The sequence below is a fragment of the Crotalus tigris genome, unplaced genomic scaffold (assembly GCF_016545835.1).
Source record: "Crotalus tigris isolate CLP2741 ecotype Arizona unplaced genomic scaffold, ASM1654583v1 scf7180000020728.642097, whole genome shotgun sequence".
NCBI lineage: Eukaryota > Metazoa > Chordata > Lepidosauria > Squamata > Viperidae > Crotalus > Crotalus tigris.
In genome coordinates, this window is record NW_024098154.1 from 501,815 (window position 1) to 527,071 (window position 25,257).

General features: G+C 40.3%; 1 protein-coding gene across 4 annotated transcripts in view; it reads left to right on the forward strand.

The window, feature by feature from the left end:
* Positions 1-21,545, forward strand: part of DCUN1D4 (defective in cullin neddylation 1 domain containing 4) — a 33,298-nt gene extending 11,753 nt beyond the window's left edge. For 2 of the 4 annotated variants that reach the window (XM_039368274.1, XM_039368277.1), the window contains exons 2-11: positions 250-320; positions 3,984-4,023; positions 5,213-5,327; positions 6,670-6,761; positions 7,324-7,394; positions 9,801-9,892; positions 13,574-13,682; positions 14,857-14,961; positions 16,789-16,891; positions 17,012-21,545. In XM_039368274.1, the coding sequence (XP_039224208.1) occupies positions 250-320; positions 3,984-4,023; positions 5,213-5,327; positions 6,670-6,761; positions 7,324-7,394; positions 9,801-9,892; positions 13,574-13,682; positions 14,857-14,961; positions 16,789-16,891; positions 17,012-17,067 (854 nt within the window). In that variant the 3' untranslated portion in view covers positions 17,068-21,545. Of the gene's footprint in view, positions 1-249; positions 321-1,029; positions 1,225-3,983; positions 4,024-5,212; positions 5,328-6,669; positions 6,762-7,323; positions 7,395-9,800; positions 9,893-13,573; positions 13,683-14,856; positions 14,962-16,788; positions 16,892-17,011 lie in introns of all 4 variants that reach the window. The other 2 variants (XM_039368276.1, XM_039368275.1) reach the window with 2 other exon arrangements.
* Positions 21,546-25,257: the final 3,712 nt, after the last annotated feature.

Genomic DNA, 25,257 nt, shown 5'->3' on the forward strand with positions numbered 1-25,257 from the left:
CCCAGAATTCCTGAGCCAGCATGGCTCAGCTTGGAAACCTCTCTCATTTCCCTCAGCATGGCTGGCACAGGAATTCTGGGAGTTGAAGTCCATGAGTCATAAAAGAGCCAAGGATGCCTACCCCTGAGCTAGCCTGTACATTTAAAGTAGCTGTGCAGAAAAAAAAAACCCCAATTATTCCACATATTTTTTTTGCAGAATTAATAAAATACAAATTTTATGCCATTTTTTTTTTTGTTTCATTCCTAGATTTTCAGCTGAACTCTCATCTATCAACACTGGCAAATATTCACAAGATTTACCATACTCTTAATAGGCTGGTAATTACTTACATTTTTGGAAAGTCATAGTTATTTAATGTGAAATAGACCTTTGAATATTCTTCCTTTTATTATTTTGCAATCAGCGATGAAGACCTGTGTAAATTCAGCTGTGCATACTGTCATTTGTGCTAATTCTTTTTTCTGTATTCATCTTTAGATTAATATTCAAACTTTATATGCACAAGTGGTATGTTCCTTCATTCTTCCATTAAACAAATACCCATCTGATTCTACATATCTTAGGATTCTTATCCTGCTCTTCCTATTACCTTACATAGTCTTACCCATATAATAAGCATGCTGTAGGATTATCAGAAAAGAATGAAGCCAGAACTCTTGGTACTGATTTTGAAGGGGGTCCCAAAGTTTTTCTTAGTAAGTTTTAATACTTTGGGGTTTTTGGTATAATGGGAATAGTTATATTATTTAGATATGTACTTGTTTATGTGTTTTATAATGATAACTCAATTGTATTTCTGACCATAGGACCTTAATTAGATTATTTAGAGCTGTTTATCCTTGTCAGTATAAATGTATAATTTGCAGGGCATAAATATATTAAAACACATATCAAGCTATTTCTCTGCCCCCTTCTTTCTGGAAGCATTAGGAAGCTTGCCTATCACAATGATACGGTCAATTGTTGAAGTACTTATAACAGGAACTAAGAATTAGTAAGTCGTTGATTTTTGTCATGGTTTCACAGATAGAGAAATGAAGCTAACTCACAAATTACAAATGGGAGAAGATGGCAAGGAAGTGATGAGCACAGGGAGAAAGCAGAGCTACTTAATTCATTCTTGCCCTCAGTCTTGCATGTCTTCAAGCCAGAGGGAAAAAATAGCACAACTTGCCAAAAACAGAGCCGTAAAAGACAGACTAGGAATACAATTTAAAATAGGTAAGAACATAGTAAGAGAATACCTGTCACCCTAGATCAGTGGTTCTCAACCTTTCTAATGCCGTGACCCCATAATACAGTTCCCCATGTTGTGGTGACCCCCAAATGGGTGTGGCCACCAATAAGAGGGAGTAGGACAGCTAGGGAAAAGGGAAAAAAATGGCGGACAGCATGGTTTGGCGATCCCCGTGAAATGGTCATTCGAACCCAAATGGGGTCCCGACCCACAGGTTGAGAACCACTGCCCTAGATGAATTCAAATCACCAGGACCAGATGGATTACATCCCAGAGTTCTGAAGGAGCCGTCAGAGGTGATCTTGGAACCATTGAACCAATTCTTTCAAAGATCCTGTAGCACTGGAGAATTACCAGAGGACTGGAAAAAAGCTGATATGGTTCCCATCTTCAAAAAAGGGAAAAAAATAATCCAGGAAACTATCAGCTTGACATCAAACCCTGGGAAGATCCTAGAAAAGATAAGCAATAGATCTGCGAATTACCTTAGAACAGTGGTTCTCAACCTTTTTAATGCCGCGACCCCCAACCGGTCGTAAGTCGAGGACTACTCAACCGGTCGTAAGTCGAGGACTACTCAGCTGGTGCAGCACCGTTTGCAGAATGGGACTTTTGGCGGGCTCAGCAGGGCAGAGACAGCCTGGACAATTCCTATTGGCTTTTGAAAGCCAATAGAATTAGACTCTATTCAAGAGAGTCTATTCTATTGGCTTTCAAAAGCCAATAGAATAAAAGGGAGTAGCACAGCTAAGGAAAAGGGGGAAAAAATGGCGGACTGCGTTGTTTGGCGACTCCTGTGAAATGGTCGTTCGACCCCAAATGGCGTCCCGACCCACAGGTTGAGAACCACTGCCTTAGAAGCAAGCGAAAGTTATAATCGGAAGTCAACATGGGTTTGTCAAAAATGGATCATGCCAAACAAATCTTATTTCATTCTTTGACAAAGTGACTAAATTAGGGGACCAGTGAAATGCTGTGGACATGGTATACTTGGATTTCAGTTAGGCATTTGACAAAGTAGACCACAACCTTCTCCTTAGTAAGTTAGAAAAATGTGGGATAGACAGCATCACCAGCAGGTGGGTTTGTAACTGGCTGACACACCTCACTCAACGTGTAGTCCTTAATGGAATTACATACATCTACATGGAGATAAGTAAGCAGTGGGGTATCCCAACTTCTGTCTTAGGCCCAATACTCTTCAATATCTTCATAAGCAATTTAGATGAGTGAATAAAAGGGGACTCAGTGGGCTGCACCCAAAAAAGGCAATGCAGTCCAAGGCTGCATTAACAGAGGGAGAGAATCAAGATCACATGAAGTGTTAGTACCGCTTTATAAAACCTTACTCCACACCTGGAATATTGCATTCAGTTTTGGACTCCACAATTTAAAAAAGATGTAGAGACTCTGGAAACAGTGCAGAGAAGAGCGACAAAGATGATTGGGGGGGGGGAGACTAAAACACATGAACAGTTGCAGGAATTGGCTATGTCTAGTGAAAAGTAGGCCTAGGGATGACAATGATAGCAGTGTTCCAATATTCACAAAGAAGAGAGGGTCAACCTATTCTCCGAAGCACCCGAAGGCAGGACAAGAAGCAACGGATGGAAACTAATCAAGAAGAGAACCAACCTAGAACTAAGGAGAAATTTCCTCACAGTAAGAACAATTAACCAGTGGAATGGATTGCCTTCAGAAGTTATGGGTGCTCCATCATTGGAAGTTTTTGAGAAAAGGTTGGACAGCTATTTGTCCAGAAATGCAGGGGCTTGGATGAGAAGACCTAAGCCCCATCCATCTCTGTTATTCTCTTAAGCTGCTTTTCTTACAGCCTACCCTTTGGCTAAACCACCACCAGCAGACTTTTTCCCACATGCTTCCTGCTAATGGTAATAATCTTGGACATACTCCATCTAGCTTCCAATGGGTGAACCAAGAAAGGGATTGGTTTTAAAACAAAGCTAGTTTCTTATCACAGAGAAGTAATCTGGCAAAGGAAAATCATGCACACAGGCCTTTGAGGGAAGTAAACTCCAACATTGCCGTTGCTTATTCGGTGGATCTCATATTCTACAACCCAGAGATTTTAATTCCATTTTTTCAAACAGTTAGTCTAAAATAGACTTGTAAGCACATACACAAGCTTGTTCTGGACCTTCCTTTACTTGATATAATCCAAAACAACTGGAGGGCACTTGGTTGCTTAGCATCTACTCCAAGGCTAGACTTTTTACAGTATATCCAATTCCTGTATTATTTTAATCCAAAAGTGTTTTTAATCCCACTGTTAATATCAATTACAATCAGGCTGAATTTATCTTGTGGACTTTTTGGGGGGGAGGGGGGGAAACAGGCTGCAATGTCTTATTCATTATTGGCTTATATGGAAAGGGGTTTGAAATTCTTAGAAGTGAAATGAAATCTGGAACTTTGTTGAACCCATACATTTTTCAGTAATTAAAGAGAAATAGCAAAATAAGAGTATTAATAGGACTTTTTATGATAAAACACTTAAGAATTTTCAACCAGAATAATTTAAAGCAGAAAAGTTCACATGCTTTTCCTCAGATAAGAAAGTTAGTCATATCTGTCTGTAGTCTTTGACATTTAAATCTGGTGAGGGAAATGTCAATAGCTGTCAATATCTGAACCTAGCTGTCAATATCTGATAGCTGTCAATATCTGAACCTACAACGCAATATCCAAACTCCCAGTTAATTAATTTAAATGTTTTTTTCAGAATTTGACAGAAGATACTAGTCAAGACGATCACCAGACAGGTAGAGTTCTTAACGTTTATATGCATTACACAATTTTTAACAATGTTGAGTGAAAAGGAAACCTTATTAAGTTTTTATTTGTCAGGCAAATTTGTGTCATTATTTCTATTAAAATGGAAGACAGATTTATAAAACGGAGTGATAAGATTGTTTTAAAGGTGTATTAATGTTTATTCAGTTATTTAATATTGTTATATCAGTTACTTTTTATATCTAGTAAATGTTCAATTAAAATAGTAGACTATTGCAGGCTGTGTTAAAAATCTTTGATCAATCACGGTTTGTTTAATTATCTTCAGTGAATAAATCAGAGTGGCTGAGTTCACACAACATGTAAATCATAACCACCAGTAAACAAACTGTTGTAACTGAGTTCGCAAGACATGCTAAGAAAAAGACCAAACAATTCCCACTATACATTTGTACATTATATTAGGCCTAGTGTTGGTTCCTAGCAGCTTCTGAACTAGTCTGCAAGTATCTGATTTTCAGAAACACTTTGCCATTGCCTGCTTTCTAAGACTGGGAGCAAGTATCACTGGCTAAAAAATTACCCAACTAACTTTGTGCCCTAGGTGGGATGAGAACTCGTGGTTCCCTGCTTTGTAATCTAGCGGCTGAACCATTGCGCCAAACCAGCATGTATACATCAGATAAGGGCATTATAATAATGGCAACTTTATTTTCATATCTTCACTTAGTTATAGATAATTCAGACATACATGAAATTGTGTATGTGGGGGGGGGAGAATTACCTGATTGTCATCAATTCACACTTCCATAAATTGAATTGCATTTCCAGTTGGTTGACTGCTTACTGGTTTAAAAATCTTTAAAAACAACTGGTCTTTGGGGTTTGTTTGTTTGTTTGTTTGTTTGTTTGTTTATGAGACTTATATACCGCTTTAAGTGCGAGCACTCTCTAAGCGGTGTACATCAGTAAGCAATGTATATATATATTTACATTGCCCCCAACAATCTGGGTCCTCATTTTATCTACCCGGGAAGGATGGAAGGCTGAGTCAACCTTGAGCCGGTGAGATTTGAACCGCTGACCTGCTGAACACAGTCAGCTAAAGCGGCCTGCAGTACTGCACTCTAACTGCTGCGCCACCTCGGCTCATATTTTTTTTTTTCGCCCCCTGAAATATTTCATGTTTGTCTCTTTTTTTCCTACATTCCCTTGCAGGCAACCTGAGATCTTGCAGTTCATCAGACAGCTTTAGCAAAGTGATGCCTCCGAGGAAAAAAAGGCGACCGACCGCGGGAGATGATCTGACAGCTAAAAAAAGTAGACACGATGGGTACGTAACCTTTCCTATTCGGTCATTTTTCAATTAAAAAACATGACATTTGGAAGAGCAGCAAACCAGGAGAAGATGACTGAACTTTCAACTCCCACCAGCAACTTATTTCAATGAAATTTCTAGGCTTTCTTATGCTCTGCAGGCCTGAGCACAATATAGTCTCATTACTTTAAGAGTCATCGTCAAGTCTACCTATTCTTCCCTTAAGAAATTATTTAGGTTGACTGATTTCTCCGTCAGTTTTATAATTTGACCTATGTATTGTACACACTTTGTTTCTGATGGGGGTGTGGCAAAATGCTAAAGAACCCTATAAAACAGAAATCTCACAACGATGAGCCTTAATTTATAGTAAGTAAGCGAAGTAAGATTTGTTTCCTGTTGGTTGCACATGTAAATTGTAAGGAAGAAATGTTTCGGATCACAATTAAGGACAGCGTTTGTGCTCAATTGCGATCCAATTTATGAAGGATGCGTGTATATAATGTATATTTTTACTCGTGGTTTTTACTTGTGTGTAGGGTGCACCGTGGACAGCACTTAATTTTGTTGTGAGATACACAACGATCATAAAGATATTCTATTCTATTCTATTCCATTCCATTCCATTCCACTTCACTCCACTCTACATTCTATTCTATTCTATTCTATTCTATTCCATTCCATTCCATTCCACTCCACTCCACTCCACTCCACTCCACTCTATGTTCTGTTCTATTCTATTCTATTCTATTCTATTCTATTCTATTCTATTCTATTCTATTCTATTCTATTCTATTCCACTCCACTCCACTCCACTCCACTCCACTCCACTCTATGTTCTGTTCTGTTCTATTCTATTCTATTCTATTCTATTCTATTCTATTCTATTCTATTCTATTCTATTCTATTCTATTCTATTCTATTCTATTCTTATTTTCATTAATTTCTATCCTATCCTGTCCTGTCCTGTCCTGTCCTATCCTATCCTATCCTATTCTCTGTTATTCATTAAAGCAGCCTAATTTTTTTTTCCTGGGCTTCAGTGCAAGTCTGAAAAAAATCCTTGTGCTGTAAGAATTGAGGTTGATTTGATAAAGCAGCCACCACTTTTTCCAGGATCATGCCATCCATTGCATCTGTTTAAAGCTTGTCTCGAAAGTGCTTTAAATTCCAGTGTAGAATTTGGAAGTTTATGCAACTGATCTTATAAAATTATTTATAGTGTCAGAACTCTGAAAGTGAGTGGGTTGACTAGGGACAAGAAGTTACTTCAAAAGCTTGCAATCTATCGACATTGGCATATCGTTTTATAGAATTGTGAAATACCGTGTACTTAAGCTTTTTCGCTTTTTTTCAGCGTGTACAGAAAATATGATTCTACCAGAATAAGGTCAGAAGATGATATGTTTTCAAGTAAAAGGTGTTTAGAATGGTTCTATGAATATGCAGGCAAGTACTCACGTCTGCACATCTTACTAAGCAAGAATTTGAAAGGAAAAAAATCAATTCCTATTTGAAGTATTAAAAATATCATTTTTTTAATTAAATAAGGATGACTTCAAATAATTTTACCTTTCTCCGAAAGTGCAACTTAACTTTTGATTTACCATTATAGTCAGTTTTGCAGACCCTTAATAGATCCATTTATGAAAATCCAAAGGTGGCTTTGAAGTGCTGTATTTTAAACATTTGAAGAGTATCTCTTCTTGGTTAATTGGAGCGGTGGATGTGACTCTGCAATAAAGTAAATAATAAAATTCGATTCTGTTTTGATGAACCTTTGGGCCCTTTGCATATTTGCCTGTCTTAACAGCTGTGTGTGGGACTGAGACAGAGAAAGGAGTTTTTGATCTTTGGGCCTGCACGGCCTATTGTGTGCCTAAGCAGTGTTCAAGAAGTCACATCCTTGTAAGACCTGCTCTTTTTGTACAATCCAGACAATTTGGACTTTCATAATCAAGTAAATCGTAAATTTGGAGTAGAAAATAATCTTTGTCATTTTTACTTGTAGGAACAGATGAGGTTGTGGGTCCTGAAGGAATGGAGAAGTTCTGTGAGGACATAGGGGTTGAGCCGGAAAACGTACGTTCAAGTTCATCTATAGGTAGCAGGGAACCACTTTGTGCTTCTCCCGTTTCCATTTTTTTGGGTGATTTATTTGTTCTGTCGCTCTACCCTGAACCTGATGAGGAACTTAACACATTGATAGTGCTGGCACAGTGTGCTTATCCATTGTGTAATTAAAGGGCAAATATGGTTGCTGTTACTGTCTAACACAGCGGTTCTCAACCTATGGGTCGCGACCCCATTTGGGGTCGATCGACCATTTTTCGGGGGTCGCCAAAGGCGGCGATCCGCCATTTTCTCCCCTCAGGGGGCGGCGTCGCGCATGCGTGCTGCGCATGGGGGTGGCACCACGCATGCGCACCATGCATGTGTGACCCCCACCCCCATGCGTCCGCCACCACGCATGCGCAGAACGTTTGTGTGACGGGGGTCGCCGTCACACAAACGTTGAGAAACACTGGTCTAACACGTGGGCAGCTCTATCGCGCAACTTCCGTTTGTGATTAGATAATTGTAGCAAATGGTTCCATATGTCTATGCATGCAGGATGCATGTTATAGCCCAGGGGTAGGCAACCTTGGCTCTTTTATGACTTTGTGGACTTCAGCTCCCAGAATTCCTGAGCCAGCCATGCTGAGGGGAAAGGGAGAGGTTTCCAAGCTGAGCCATGATGGCTCAGGAATTCTGGGAGTTGAGGTCCACGAGTCATAAAAGAGCCAAGGTTGCCTACCCCTGTTATAGTCCATGAATGTATACTTTCCAGTTTGTTTAGGAATACATACATCCAGAAGCAATGTTGACTCGCATTTGGATGGCATACTTAAAAATTTGCTCTGCTAACAGGCTATCACAAGAAAACCACTTCTTCACCTACCAATGAGATGGATCATTGGGCATATGTGGGGCAGAAATGATATACATTTACCATTTGACTGTTTTATGCTAATCACGATACGAATGTAGCCCATTGAAATGATTTGATGTTTTATGTTTTTGCTGAAAAGAAGAAATTACTTTTCAGCACTCATCTTTCCTTTTTATGGCTCAGATATTTTCCACACACCACTGAACGCCAACGCTGGAAATATCCCCTACGCTTTTTCAAGTCTAAATACTTGAAAAAAAATGGAGCTCGGTATCCCTTCTGCCCTATCCCTGTTTGCCAATACAAGGCTTTGAAGACTAGATGCCTTAAGAAAAGCATTGAAGAAATATAAATTCTCCCGTTTCCCCGAAAGTAAGACCTCGCTGAAAATAAACCCTAGCTTGGTTTTTGGGTGTGGGTCTAATATAAGCCCTACCTCAAAAAAAAGCCCTAGTTTTGGGGCGAGGCACATGCCTAAAAATCAAGCTAGGATGGAGGGGGGGGGTGGAGCTGCCCCACGTGCCCTGTTGTAGCCAAGCCTCCCATTAATCAACACCTGCCTCACCTCACTGGGCCACTTTTTTTGTGTCCCCCCCCCTGCATTTCACTGTCAGAGGCCTTCCAGAAAGGCCTCTGTAGCTGAGAATGGAGCTGTTGTGATTTCTCGCCAGCCAGTGGATCCGGCAGCTGATGAAGAGGAGGGGCCTGGAGTGACATCAGAGTCAGAGGAAGGCTCTGAGGAGCTCCCAGACTTACAGTTCGGACGAGGAACCTGGCCCCTCTACTCATGTTCAGGCTGAGACCTAGCTGTGCTGGGAGCCTGAGTTGGACAGTGATGAATCACAGCTGGGGAGATATCCAGGATGTGCAAAAGCGCGGGCAAGAGAAGCGAGTAGGACAGAGGAATGCAATGGGGCGACTCCAAAGGCAAAGGAGAAGGCATTAGGAAGCCACGCCTTGGCGGAATTATAAAAGGGAAGGTGTGGGAGGTGCTGGTTGCCGAAGGCAACCGTTCATGTTGAGGATCGAGTTTCCGGGGACTGTGTTTGCCTTGGACGTTAACTCAGGTCTGTGAGAATAAAAGGGATTGTTTTTTTCTTGCGGTTTCTGCCTGCTTGTTGGAAGAGGGGTTTCTCCTTGTGAGCATAATAAGGACTATCGTAGCCTGGGACAGAACAGGAGCTCCGGGTTCTCCCCCGGCCTGCATTTCACCATTAGAAGCCTTCCAGAAAGGCCTCTGCAGTGGAGAACCAAGCTTTGGATTGAATCCGTAGCTCGGTTCTCGGCTGCAGAGGCCTTTCCAGAAGGCCTCTGACGGTGAAATGCAGTCGCAATCCAGAGCTCCATTCTCAGCTGCAGCGGCATTTCCTTGGGCCACAGAAGAAGTGGGCCAGCTGGAAGTGGGGCTCTTGGTGCCACCGCTGCGAGGTTCGTCTGTGGAAAAGACACCGCCCCTCTTTTGAAGGCAAAAAATACAAACAACACCAGGTCTTATTTTCGGGGAAACACGGTAATAATAAACTTTTGGGTCTCTTGTTTGTTTATTTTTAAACCAGGTAGCCATGCTTGTGTTGGCTTGGAAATTGGATGCTCAGAACATGGGTTATTTTACATTGCAAGAGTGGCTAAAAGGAATGACATCCCTGCAGTAAGTATTATTTCTATTATCAAATGTGAAATAGCTCCATTAGTGATCTATTGTCCTCTTGCAAAATGAACCTCGCACGTCTGTATAAAGTAAAAAACAAAACAAAACCCTGTACTTTCTTAGCCAATAATTTTGTGAAGCTGCATATAATGTTTAGGAGCTGTGGGACAGTGATTAGAATTCAGTACTGCAGGTCCACTCTGCCCACTGCCAGGAGTTCGATCCTGACCGGTTCAAGGTTGACTCAGCCTTCCATCTTCTGAGGTGGATAAAATGAGGACCCAGATTGTTGGGGGCGAGACGCTGACTCTGTAAACCGCTGAGAGAGGGCTGTAAAGCAGTATGAAGCAGTATATAAGTCTCTGCAATTGCTACTGCTATCTATTTATGTGGTTTTATTTGCTGTTCATTCCACAAAACTTGAGGCAGATGACAAAGAATAAAAGAAATATATTCAATAAAATTGGGAGCATTCAGTATTAAAAAGCTTATCTTAACAGGAATACTATGAGGCCTAAAACATTGTGGAACAACTGTTTTTTAAGCTCAGGAGGCAGGTGGACAGCTACATAAAGAGATATCAGGGAGCCCAGCCCTTGAAATTGGATCTGGAAATGGCCATAGCATACCGTGTTTCCCTGAAAATAAGATTGAGTCTTTTTTTTTTTATGCTTCCAAAAGAGGCACCAGGTTTTATTTTCGGGGGATGTCTTTTATACTCACCTCCGGCACTGACAGGCCCGTCCAGCCGGTCCACTTCTTCTGCGGCCAAAGGAACATCGTCATTCTGCAGCTGCATTCCGGCCTGCATTTTGCAGTCAGGCCTTTGTGGAAGGCCTCTGCAGCCGAGTCCCGAGCTATGGATTCAATCCATAGCTCCGTCCTCGGCTGCAGAGGTCTTGCAGAACTGAGCTACGGATTGAATCCGTAGCTCAGGACTCGGCTGTGGTGGCCTTCCGGAGAAGCCTGTGACTGAAAAATGCAGGCCTGGCTGCAGAAGAGGCCTCAGAAGAAGAAGTGGGCCGGCGAGGAGAGGCCTAAGTGGGTGCGGGCAGATCCACACCCCTACTCCCACCCTAGCTTGACTTTTTAATGTGTGTCTCGCCCCAAAACCTGGGCTTATTTTTTGGGGTAGGGCTTATATTAGCCCCCTCCCCAGATCAAGCTAGGCCTTACTTTCAGGGAAACACAGTAGATGTTATGTGGCTAAATCTACCATATGCCCCATTCTGGACACATTAAAATTTCTTGGTTGTCTTCAAAAAGGCAGTCCAATGTAGAATTAATTACGCTAAACACGAAGCAACAAGGACATGTGTCACTGTACTCAGTGTTTCTCAACTGCCAGTAGATAGGTCTATAACAATTTGCCATGGCTGGCTTGCTCCAGCCTACTTGTCATGGCCAACTCACTGCAGGACAACTTTCCACGGGCCAATTCAACATGAGATTAATTCCTTTTATTATTCATCAAAGCATTACAAAAGCTGGTAGTCCCAGGAACGATTTTGACGAAAACGTGGCCAAGAAAAATAAAAGGAACCAAGTGAATCCCACAGGGAGCTGTCCCACGGCACGTTGGCCGTAACGAGTTAGCCATGGTGAATTGGCTGCAGCAAGATGGCTGCAGTGAGTTGTTTCATTCTGAGCTGGGCAAAAGCCTTCTGGCTATTTTGATGTGCTGCCAGCAGGGATTGTGAGTTCGGGAAAACACCCAAATTGCATCCGGGGGTGGGGGTGGGGGGGTGCAGCTCTGTCTAACTAAAACGGGAACTCGGGCATTGTCCTCAATGAACGGTTTTTGTTTTGTTTTGGCCTATCCAGGCCCTCACTACTTCCAGGGACTGGGTTTGGGCACAGCATTCCTGGCCCTGAAAAAATGATCAGCGTATTGAAAACGCTGCTCCTCAATCTGATGGATGACCTTTCTCAGTGGTGTCAATGTTAAATGTTCTGGAGCAGCCACCCCATTGCAGGGCTCCTTCTCGCACACGATGCCTGAGATTGCCTACTTATGAGGGAATGAAACCACTGCAAAACAGAACCAGAAAGCTTCATCCTTATAGACCAGGGGGTCTTCAAACTTGGCCCTTTTATGACTTGTGGACTTCAACTCCCAGAATTCCTCAGCCAGGCACAAATTCTGGAAGTTGAAGTCCACAAGTCATAAAAGGGCCAAGTTTGAAGACCCCTGCTCTATCCTTACTGCAGCTTTTTATTTTTAAATTGCTTTCATTATAATATTTATATATAGTTTTTGTGTTTTATGTCTATTTGCACACCATCCAGAGTCACTCTGTGAGGGAGACGGAGAGTTTTTAAATGTGATATTTAAATATAAATAAAAGGAGGTGAAACTATGATCAGCTCCTCTGATAACTACCTGATTAAAGTAAAGCTCTATCCCGGGGGTCTTCAAACTTGGCCCTTTTATGACTTGTGGACTTCAACTCCCAGAATTCTTCAGCTAGCATGCCTGGTTGAGGAATTCTGGGAGTTGAAGTCTACAAGTCATAAAAGGGCCAAGTCTGAAGACCCCTGTTATAGACGCTCCAGAGGGAGGCCATCTACCAGGAAGATCACAAAACCCTTTGGATCTAGCATGTTCAGGGAGATGGACATTCTTATAATCCAGTGTTTCTCAACCTTGACAATTTTAAGGCATGTGGACTTCATCTCCCAGAATTCCACAGCCAGCATTGCTGGCTGTGGAATTCTGGGAGTTGAAGTCCACATGCCTTAAAATTGTCACGGTTGAGAAACACTGTTATAATCAATCAAGACTGATGATGATGATGATGACCTCCATTTCTGGATCATGCTACATTTGCTTCAAAATAATTCCCAGGTCTTGCATCTGACTGCATGTGAAGGCCAAGATTTCTTGGTATGTCATGATTGTCACGGGGGAAGTAAACACTTAGGCCCACCCACCCCAAGTCAGGGAGATTCACCCTAACGCTAAAAGGCTGTGAGAATCTATTATTACCTTTCAAACAGTTCCCCTGCTGTCAGGTTCAGCATAACATGCAGACAATCCCTGTCATCTGTGTGGCAGCACTTCCAGTTGTAATCAGAGTCTCAAGAACTGTTAGCACCATGCCCTGTCTCTAGTTCAGTTGCACTCACACATACATTGTCTGCCTCCAGAACCTATACCAGCTCATGATCACCCTTTCCCTTGAAATTGTTCTCCCACTAGGTCCCAAGTAATGGGGTTGAAGCCTCTCCCCTCCTGGGGGGAACAATTTCCTGTGCCCCACATGTCTTAGGACAGAGGCCCCCAACCTTTTGGGCACCAGGGACCGATTCCGTGAAGAGAGGTTTTTCCGTGGACCGGAGGGTGTGTGGGTTTGGGTGCTGCCTGCATCCAATGGATGGGGCTTTGCTTGTTTGTGCGGACCGGTTGCTGGCCTGCTGTGGCCCGGTACCAGTCCACGGACTGGAGGTTGGGGACCCCTGTCTTAGGAGACTGGCCTAGACCTTCCCCTTTCATGTGTTGTAGATGGATTTCTCTCACATGCTAAGTGAAGAAATGCTGTTGTGTACTTTTGTGAGAGTTGTTTTGGGAAGACACTTTTCATATTTTAAAAAACACGGGATTTACAACTTGTGGGGTGATTGTAGCAATCTGTCTCATAATGTTTAAATTACTATTCACGAGAATTATTAATTTTGCAGATGTGATACAACAGAGAAGCTAAGAAATTCTTTGGATTACTTGAGATCTTTATTAAACGAGCCTATGAACTTTAAGCTTATTTATAGATACGCATTTGACTTCGCACGTGTGAGTAGCCTGAAATTCTGTTAAATCTTCCAGTAAGTTATGGTCAAAATGAGAAAACCATGTGGGGTGCTTTATTTTCTCTCCTGAATTGTTCGCTTTAAAACAATTACTCTTGATTTGAAACTGAGGGAAGAAATTAACCTTGCTAATCTGAAGGGCAAAATACATTACATTCTGGTTTGAAGCATATTGTGAGGAGGAATTGAGGTTGTTGACCCATTGCAGAATACAACCTATCCAAAGCCATGCATGTTGCCCCAGAGTCTTCCAAAATTGTATTTTTTAAGTCATGTTAATAATATCATGGAACATTCAAGCCCAAAGATGGTTTTTGCCCTGAAACCAATCTTGTATATCATGGAAGTGATGCCATTTTGAAACGTTTGCCTACCTCCAATATTTAATGGGACAGGAAGGGAAGTATTAAATATATGGGAAGTTGCCATATGGTTAGCATTTAACTTTCATTTAACACTTAAGTGTTAATTTTTAAAATGCTTTCTTTTGACTCTTCCTGCTTCTGAGATTGTGGATTGTACTCAGAGTCCCGAAGAGGCCTTCAGTCTAAAACGTTATATATCCCTGATTTTTTGAAGTTGATTATTGTAACAAAAAGCTACTATTCCTTTCTATTATTGTAATCACAGAATGGGATAGTATAACTTACGCAGATAGGAATATGTCTCTTAATATGTGAATAGGTCACTTCCTGGGGTTGTCTTCATACTGAAGATAGCATTGAATACCTTAACAAACTCTAGAAAGAGAAAAGCAACAAAGATGACAAGGGGTCTAGAGACTAAACTGTATGACGAATGGTTATGGGGACGAGGTATGTTTAATCTATTAAAGAGAAGGATTAGGTAGCTGTCTTCTAGTACTTGAGGGGAGAGTCAACTTATTCTCCAGAAAACCAGAGGGCAGGACAAGAAGCAATGGATGGAAGCTTGTTAAAGAGAAATCTGGAACAAAAGAGGAATTTTCTGAAGGACGAACAATTCATTAAATCTTTAGGAACTCTAGGTGTAGCTTGACGGCACATGCATTGATGAAAACAGAAAGCAAGGGTATGCTAGATAAAGATAAAAGTTGGATTATGCTTTTTTTGAGGATGAAACGGCTCTTAGCTCAACTAAACAATATTACAAGTATTTTTTTTGTTTCCTTCTCACAGGAAAAAGACCAGCGAAGCCTAGATATCAATACTGCCAAGTGTATGCTAGGACTCCTCTTAGGAAAAACATGGCCCCTTTTTCCAGTATTTCATCAGTTCTTAGAGGTACAAGTAGAAAATAACTTTTTAAGAATTTTTTTAAAATGCATTAAAGTTAAAAAGTGAGAATCGACAGTGAATTAGTTGAAAACGTGGCTGCCTAATATAGTTACACATTACAAAATGCAAATACTTAACATATGTTTTAATTTTTGCTTGGAATTGTTGCTCGGAGTAATGTCCCTTCACTTGAGGTTTGCTTGTTAAATTGTGTGTTTTTATTGTAACGGTGTTGTCAACGCTGCTAATATTGAATATTCTTGCTTTGACAATATATACAGAACTGTCTGGTATTTTTAGAGTTAAATCAGGTGACAGGGAAAGGGGAGGAGAATATGAGCCGAGGTGGCGCAGCAGTTAGAGTGCAGTACTGCAGGCCGCTTTAGCTGACTGTTCAGCAGGTCAGCGGTTCAAATCTCACCGGCTCAAGGTTGACTCAGCCTTCCATCCTTTCGGGGTAGGTAAAATGAGGACCCAGATTGTTGGGGGCAATGTAAATATATATATACATTGCTTACTGGTGTACACCGCTTAGAGAGTGCTTGCACTTAAAGCAGTATATAAGTCTCATAAATAAAATAAAATAAATAAGGAAAGCCCGGGGAAAAAGAAATGGAAGTGAATCTTTGCCCTCCCAGTTAATTGGAAGATGTGAATCATGATCCCAAAATAGGGGAAGGGAAATGCCTGGAATGTTATGTGCAAAGGAAGGGAAATTCAGATCTTAGCATTTCCACCATGCCGTGCTGACATCTCTGTAATACTAATAAAGGCTTTTAGGTTAAAAAAAATGCCTGAAAGTTCTTTGAAGTGTTTCGTTAATCAGACACATGACAGGTGTCTTTTACGTCAATTATGTAATTATGCAAATGCAATGGATGTAAATGATGGACATCCACATCTAACAAGATGTCCCATTCTCTAAAGCGATCCCTTATATCAGACATGTCAAACTCGCGACGTCATGTGACGTATCGGGACGGTTTTGCCATTGCCGGCAGTGGGGTGGGCGCGGCTTCCGGATGATGCGTCCAGCCCGCGGGCCGGCAGTTTGACACACCTGCCTTATATTGAGGCTGAACTAATACCCAAAGTTATCTATTTGGGATTTCTGAAAAGGAAGAACAGGCCTACTTTGAAAAAGGCAAAGATTTCTTTAAAATTCCCCATGCAATGAATGTATCCCAGAAAAATGGATTCTTGATGATGTCTTCCTTTCATCTGATTTGGTTTTGTTTGGGGGGGGAGATAATTTCTGGTGTGTTTGGTATCTTTAAATGTTATAGCTATAATATTTATATTATAGAGCAGTGGTGGCGAACCTATGGCATACGTGCCAGAGGGGGCACTCAAAGCCCTCTCTGTGGGCACGCGCACCATCGCCCCAGCCCCGCCTCCCCCTACGGCCCCCTCCTCACCAGCAACCCCCTGGAGGAGAGTCATCCCTGGGCGTGGCCCGCACAGAACAGTGCAGCCAAGGACATGGCAGCCGGGCAACAGGGACAAGACTCTGCCCTTGCACCCCGTCGCGTGCAGATGATGCTGCGGGACACGGGCAGAGGGCGTGGCTGTGCAGATGATGGTGTGGCGGAGGGCGTGGCTGCGCAGATGATGCTGCGGGGTGCGGGTGGAGGGTGTGGAGGCGGTGGGTAGCCCTGCGGTTGGGCAGGGCGAAGGTGGTTTGAGGGCACTCAGTCTCTAAAAGGTTCGCCATCACTGTTATAGAGCATTACACCTTCTATTATATTTGCAAAACTAGCTTTTGCATTTTTAGTTCCCAGTGACTTGGTTCAAAAAGCGTTTTGAATAACTGTTATTTTTTGTTTTAAGTAGCAATCTAAGTACAAAGTTATCAACAAGGACCAATGGTGCAACGTTCTGGAATTCAGCCGATCCATTAATCTTGACCTCAGCAACTATGACGAAGATGGAGCATGTACGTATTGTCAGGAAAGACAAAGAATCATTTCACATCGTAATCTCTGATCTCTATGCCTTTTTTTAAAATGTTTTTTGTAATTTTTTTTTAAAAAAAACATTTCCTTCTTTCTTTAAGGGCCAGTGTTGCTGGATGAATTTGTGGAGTGGTATAAAGAGAAACAAATGACATAGGAATTTTAACTATGCACAGCTGCTCAAGAGCTTTTGTTACTACAGTTAATGTCAACCATTAGCCATAAACTTCTCTTTGTATATAAAGCGCATGCTGCTTTTCCTGCACTGTATCCCATTTTCAGGGATTTTTTTGGTGTTTGCTGTTTAACAGGCCAGCTCAGCTTGCTGTGTACCATTGTTCTCTCCGAAGGCTGCTTTGCATTTTGTCTACACTACAGATGGCGAATTTGCCAGCATCCTCACTGTGACTAATGTGAATATTGCTGTCTAAACTTTGTATATGTGTATAAAAAAAAAAAAGCTTCATCTAGGAATGATTTCAGCAGGAAAAGTATTATAAAAATAATTATGTTGCATTCAAGTAACCATGTAACTTAATTTTTAATTGACTTGGTCTCGGGCATAGCATTTCCGGGAAAGCGACGGGGGAGGGAGGGAGGTTTGCCTATGTAGGACTATTGCTAGTTAGTTAGTAATAGTTGTTTTAGGATGCCAGTTTTTGAAGGAAAATCTTGCAGTATGATTTCTTTGCCAGTGCCCAACTTCATTTTTATTTAATAAGAAATTATTGGCTACCTTTTTAATTGAATCTCTTAATAAATTGTTACAGCTTGAACAGAGTTGTACATGCCATAGTAACTTCCATTTGGTGATCATGCTGATTTCCTAAGAGTCAGATGCTGTAGTTTGCGAAGAGATACAGGCTATCTGATTAAATATCTGATTAAAAAGGGTTTTAGACTTGTAACGTGGCACATTCTTTTATTTTACTGTTGTTCTTGTTCCCAGAGTGTGTTGATGATGTGGATAAAGACAGAATGAAGTGTTGTTTCAAAACACAGCCTAAATGTAGGCATATATTTCAGAGACTGGAATCAAAGCTTAGCCTGAAAACTCGGCATGGCTACTACATTTATTCCAGGGATTGAATTTCCAAGGCAAAATGCCAGTTACGAGCAACATCTACTCTAAGCAGCAGTATCACCACTATTTATTTGGGATCATTTTATCTGTTTGGACTGGAAAGTTCAAAGAAGTAGATGAACGAAGTAACTTCCTGTGTCACCTTTTCACCCGTCTTCATTATACAGTTCATTGTACATTTCTATACAAATTTTTACTAAGGTAGTTGTAGACTTACTGAAAAGGCATTCAAAAATCCACTGGTCTTTGTCCAATCAACCGAGAGTTCCTTGTGAAATTTGCAATAAAACATGAGCTTGCCTTCTACAGAAAGCTAAAGCTACATGAACATTCGGAATTTAGGAATGTAGTTTAAGCTTCACTTAGTACAAACCCCTTTTTTATTTTCAAAGCACTGAAGGTATTTGTAAAAAAACAAACAAACATGTATAGTAGCAACGCATACAGCCTCCTTAGGCCTGGATAGTTCTAAACAAACAAAATAAGAAAAATAAAGGACCGGAATCTAGAGAGATCCACGTACAAATGTGATTCTGCCCTTAACAGGAGCTGTGGGAATGGAGGATTTTGGGTTGGGTTTTTTTTTTTTTTTTTTTTTTTTTTTTTTTTTTTGATGCCTTCATGAGCTTGGGAAGGCTTGGAAGCAGGGATTGAATGGGGCAGAGCTACACAAGCTGTTGACCAAGTAGTAAGATTGGAAAGATCAAATGGAGGCAGTTACAATGCTTTTCCCAGGCTATCAGTTCTGTTTGTCCAAAGTACAGTTGGAAGTTGGCTGTGCTGTTCCCTTCAGCCAGTCTCTGTTGAGAACAGCCAGGGAACACCATGAGCTAGTGCTTGCTTCCTTCAATACCCCGACTTACATTCTCATATTATTTAGTATAGCCATAATCAAAACCTTATAACTGCCCATCTGGGAAGATACAAATACTGGATGGATGGATTACAGGCTAATTTGGTTGAGACATAAAAAGGAACTTTCACGTAACAAAGGTAACAGCCAAAGAACTTTATGAGATCTAGTTTTTATAAAGGGAAGTATAAGGTTAACAAACTTGTTCATTCTTGGGACTGATTCTCACCTTTTTCTATTTACATGTACACATAGCAAAAAGTATCTGATCAAGTTGTACAGAGAGCAAAGAGAGGACACACTTCAAAATTGTCCTGTCTTCCATTTAAAAATGAAGCAGCAGTTGGGTCCAGAAATCACTGTTAAACATGGCCTGTTAAAGGGCAGAAGCAACTGGCTGCAGTCTGTTGTCATTTGTCCATGAGGAGGCCTTTTTGTGGCTTCTATTACAAAGTTGATCAAGAGTCTTATCTTTTGCTCTGAACAATCATGCACCACCACAAAGAGAATTGGCCTTGCCTGTAAAAGCAGGCGCATTTAAAACATACTTTATTAAGGACACTGTGCTCACAACTTGTGTGATATACAGAAGGAAATGAGGAACAGGCCCACTTGGTATACGGATCAGAATGGTATCTTTGAATTTCTGACCTATCTATTTAAGCAATCATGCTCAGAATGGCACAGATTAGGGGGAAAAATCGCATTTTCTGGAAAACTGTTATGTAATGCTGTCAGAGTAAAGTTAATCAAAGTTGTTCATTTTTTTATTCATTTTGAATTTTTTGGCATTTTTAAAATAGTTTAATTGATTGTTGTTGTTGTTAAAGGAAAAAAAAAGCCGTACACTGAATTGGTTAAAGCTGAAAATATCTTTTCTACGGAAATGCTGGCAAGATGTGTATGCATTATTCTGATGTGAAATTCTTAAAAGATAAGCTTTTTAAATGACCAAGTGAATAAACATACATGAATGGGCAAATAGCCCATAATAAGCAGACCGTCTATATTGTCCGGTACCAAAGACTGATGAATCTTTTATGCTTTTATCTTTCAGAATCAGAAATGGTATTATCAATTCTAATACCTACTGTTATTTTTTACCATTTTCTTTTTGGGGGTCGGGTCAGATAAATTCAAATTGAATACTAAAAATGTAACCATCTGAAAGATTTTTGGTTTGTACAAACCAAATGATCTGTGCTTTTTGTAAATGTGAGGAACAAAATTGTGAAAGCGTTCCATAATTTACTATAGTATAAATTTACATAAAGCATTTAATTGAACGTGAATAGTTTCCTGCTTTCCTTTTTAAACAATTCATATTAGTCTCAGGCTGAGACTTTGCAGATACATTTTACTACATAAACACATAGTTTTAATTCTATGCTTGTAGTTAAATTTTCTCTTACGCTCCAAGTATTGGCAACTCTTTTCCCCTCTATTGCTTTTTAGAGAAACCAGCATGTAATATCAATATTGTTGAATTCATAATGGGAGGACTTCTAACAATACTTAAATATTTGGTAATATTTAATTAGCAATACTTAAATGCTTCATAATTGATAATAAAGAGTTGGTTTGTGCCTGAGTAAACGGTAAGTGTTAAATGCCTACTGATAGCCTTAAACTTTGTCCTTCTCACATGGTTGTGTAAATGCATAAAGTTACTTCACTGATTTACACTTCTGGCAAACTAAAAAAAAATGGGTTTTGTAACACCCTGTTGTGACAGAAACAATTTACCTGCTTTTTTGTCTTAAGTTTTCATACAGCATACCGTAAGCGCGCACTTTGCCTTACTGCAGCTGTGTCACCTTCTTGGAATTTGGTACAGTGTAGTTGTGTACAAATCTACTATCTTGCTAATAAAAACCTGATTCAGTCTTGATAACATGCATTAAAAAAAAAATTCTAGAGCAGCGTTTTTGAAACTTGGCAACTGTGAAGTCCTGCTGTGTGGACTTCAGTTCCCAGAATTCCTCAGCCACTTCCAGGAGTCGAAGCTCACACATGTTAAACCTTTCAAAGTCTGAAAAAACGCTGCTCTAGAGCAGGGGTAGGCAACCTTGGCTCTTTTATGACTCGTGGACTTCAACTCCCAGAATTCCTGAGCCAGCATGGCTCAGCTTGGAAACCTCTCCCTGTCCCCTCAGCTTGGCTAGCTCAGGAATTCTGGGAGTTGAAGTCCACACGTCATAAAAGAGCCAAGATTGCCTAACGCTGCTCTAGAGGTATTCAAGTTGTGCCTACAGCTGTCTGTGCCAGCCCATTTTGCCCAGGGAGAGAGCAGGAATTAGTCAATCCCAAAGTAGCTATTGGATATTATTTGTTCTCATTTGAAGATCACAGACTAAATCTACTTCATGTTCCCAAAGCTTCTGATTCATGCCGAGTTTCAGCAGCTACATAACAGACCAGTGTTGTTAGACAGGACATGGGGCAATTAGAAAAAGAGAACTGTTTTGCAGCTACATACAGCTTTGGGGACAATTCAGAGTTAAAAAAAACATAACAAAACAGATCAATTTACCTTGTTTATTTAAATGGCAATTTTACAAATGCACACCAGAACGTCCTTTGGCACTTGGAAACCCGAACCTCATAGTGATAACGACGAAATCTAAGGCATAAATGCAGTCTTTAAAAACCCTGCTTTAAAACATACACAGTGCAGCACAGTTTAACAAATATTCCATCTTATATAAATTATTCGTAGCAAACTTCAAATAAGAACAGTACCACAGTAGAAAAATAAATGGGTACCTGATGATCGTTCAGTTTGATTTTTAACTGAATATTATTTAATTATTAAATACCATTGGTATTATCTAAAAGGATTCTGAATTTTGTTTCTGTTACCAATTGTGTGCCTAGAGATGGTTTGAATAATAAAGACTGGAAGCTTTAATTGGAATATTAACTGTTATTCTACGCTGTCAGGGTAACACTGCAAAACAGCAAAAATATTCCTCTACAATTTGCTCCGAGAGTTTAAAATGAATGGTAGCAATGAGTACAATAATGTTTTAATGCCAATATTTCATTTAAAAAAAGCTGATCTCGTTAATGCCTGCCCCATATACTCCCCCGAAAGCCTGAGGAAGAATTTATCGTGCAAGGCTGTATAGTGCTCCAGATGAAATTTAGAAGAAACACCTCAGAACATATAGAACAGGGGTGTGAAAACAGCTGTATCTGTTTCCCCGTTCGCTCAGCTGCAATGTGGAAACTTCGGGGGAGACTTTTGCAATTGCCTAAATCTGGGAACAGACACAGTTGCTTTAATGAGACTCGGGACAGGTGTGGTGTTTACACTCTTCATTCTGAAACGCTGCACATTCCTATCCATTTAGTCTTCACAACAGTATCCATACTCTGCCAAGAACATTTTCAATACATGTACGGGCTTTTTATTAAAACTGCACACTAGTTTACTAAGGAGCTGATGAGTCATTGCGACTACGAATCCAGTATTCGATATTAGAAACTGGCGCAACAAACCCGTCACTTAATTCTTCCTACGTAAACATCAGGGACCCAAACGTTGAAGCCATATGACCCCAAAAATAATAATAAATAAAATCAAAAAGAATGCATTATTCTAATCAAAAGCAAACCTTAACATGTTCAGTACATATATCCGGTGAATTTTGATAGCCGACTGCTGAACTAAGTATTCCAAACATTTCATAGTCCTCGACTTACAACTGTTCATTTAGTGACCGTTCAAAGTTACAACAGCACTGAAAAAAAAAGGGACTTATGACCTTTTTTTAATGACCGCTGCAGAATCCCCGTGGTCAAGGGGATCAATATTTGGACACTTGACAACTGATTCATATTTATGACGGTTGCAGTGTCCCCTATTGTGATATGACAAGCAACATCAAATGGGAAGCCAGATTCACTTAACAGCTGTTGTTACTAATTTAACAACTGAGGCGATTCATTTAACAACGATAGCAAGAAAGGCCGTAAAATGGGGCAAAGCTCATTTAGCAACCGTTTCTTAGCAACAGAAAATTTGGCCTCAATTGTGGTCATAAGTTGAGGACTACCGGTACTCCTATTTAAAAACGCCCTTGTAAGGAAAAAATCATTATCTACATGTAGAATATGTTAATATGTAATTAGGAACAATTAAATAGAAAACGAGATGCCCAATATCAAATATTAGATTTCGTCAAAGCAGTTGCCAAAGTTTAGTGGCAGATTCCATTCTTCTTGTTAAACTTTTTGTTGTTAACCTTGTTAAACTTAACATTTCATTGTGACATTAAAGCAGTGTTTCTTAACCTTGGCAACTTTCAGATGTCTGGACTTCAACTCCCAGAATTCTCCAGCCGGTTGAGAAACCCTGCATTAAAGCATATACAGTCCAGAACAAAATACTCCACCAAATAACATTTTTTTCATATGTTATGAAATGATGAGTTAATCGTAAACTTGCTTGTAAAATGTTTTGCAAAACTATCTCAACACCATCTTTTAATAGTCTTAAAGATCGTGAGGTTTGCAATTTTTCTTGTCTTCATATTACCTACTTTTAGCCTCTGAGGTGCCTTTGAATACTTCCACAAATAAAAATGATTGCAAACCATAGAACAGAAGCACCTCTAGTGTGATGTGGATTTGAGGATTTGTTTATTTTTGTTTATTTTATTTTATCAGTTGTCATACCAATTTCTGTAACTTTTATGAAACATTTAAACAGGATGTAACGTTAAGGCATTAGCTGAGGACTAAGGACCCAATAGAACTGAACATTAATTTAAGTGCTTGCACAACATTGGAATACTATTATCTCTTCCATACATGGCATGCAAGTATATACCAGCAGTATTTTAATTAAAATTAACTCTGAAATCAAGTAAAAAAACAAACAAACACCCCGATTTCAAAATAACACTACTACAATTTCTATTCAGTGCTGCTCTTCTGGAGCAGCCCAGCAGGGTGGCTTACAATTAAATTAGGCTTAAATCAAACTACAACAGCGGAACATAGCAGATGTATTTGCCTGTGTTTATTTTTGTTTATTTAAGAAAATTTATATGACTGCCTACCCACTCTGTGATTCTGGGTGGATTACAAAAAATAAACCGGTGTTAGCTAGTGATTTCAACCCAGAGCTGCACGGCGGAATAACAACAGGGCCACAGAGCGAAGGAATCGGGCAGCGATTTGCTCACAAGACTAAATTCCAGGCCACAAAATATGTGAGGCTATAAATTAAACATTCTCTGTGAACTCTTGTTAAAACTCCAAACTGCAAATTGTCCAGCTGCATCGTTCTATTGCGCTGCCTTTCAATTTATCGCTTCTCCTTTGATGCAGGCAGACCACAATTTATTTATACTATTACTCTTAGCAATTTCTCCCTTCAAGTACCATTCAGGCATTGGAAAGTCTAGCAGCAAATGCAGCATCCGATTTCCGTGTGGACATAATCGGTTCCAAATGACCATTTCTTCAAATACGTCAACAAAAGTACCGAAGTCTAGATATCTATTCATTACCTTAACCAGCAACTTTCAATGCATTCTCAACGTATAGAAATTGATTTGGGAAAAGGAATCTTTAATATTTAACAGAACGTAGTAAACAAGACCAAGGATTTTTTTTCTACCATTTGTACCACTTGATAGAAACAAATACGAGATCCGACCCCCTACAGAAATGCATATATAAATATAGCATGAATACTTGGAATTCTACTACTTACTACGATGTCCTGCTATATTTGAGGTAACAGTAGCTTTGGTCTAGCAGTTTTAAATATTCCACATCCCTTAGAACAGTGGTTCTCAACCTGTGGGTCGGGACCCCATTTGGGGTCGAACGACCATTTCACGGGGGTTGCCAAACAACGCAGTCCACCATTTTCCCCCCTTTTCCTTAGCTGTGCTACTCTCTTGAATAGAGTCTAATTCTATTGGCTTTCAAAAGCCAATAGGAATTGTCCAGGCTGTCTCTGCCCTGCTGAGCCCGCCAAAAGTCCCATTCTGCAAACTGTGCTGCACCAGTTGAGTAGTCCTCGACTTACGACCGGTTGGGGGTCGCGGCATTAAAAAGGTTGAGAACCACGGCCTTAGAAGGATCAGGGCCTTGATGCAGCCCAATTGCTTGTGTACCCAGCTATATTAGCATACAGTCAAAGTTGCAGATGATGCTCTGTGACTAGCTTCTCATTAGTGACCTCCCATTGATAATATCCCATTTTAAAACTGAAGCTGGAGATGGAAAGATTGAGTGAAGAAGGACACAATATGAGCAGAGAAGATACCGTCAAACTGTTCAATCTCAATTAGCAATAAAGCAGAATTTTATCTGCAGTCAACCAATAAATTCCATGCACTCTCGCAAGGCAGACTTAAATGTTTTTAATCTTGTTCAGTTTTCACGGG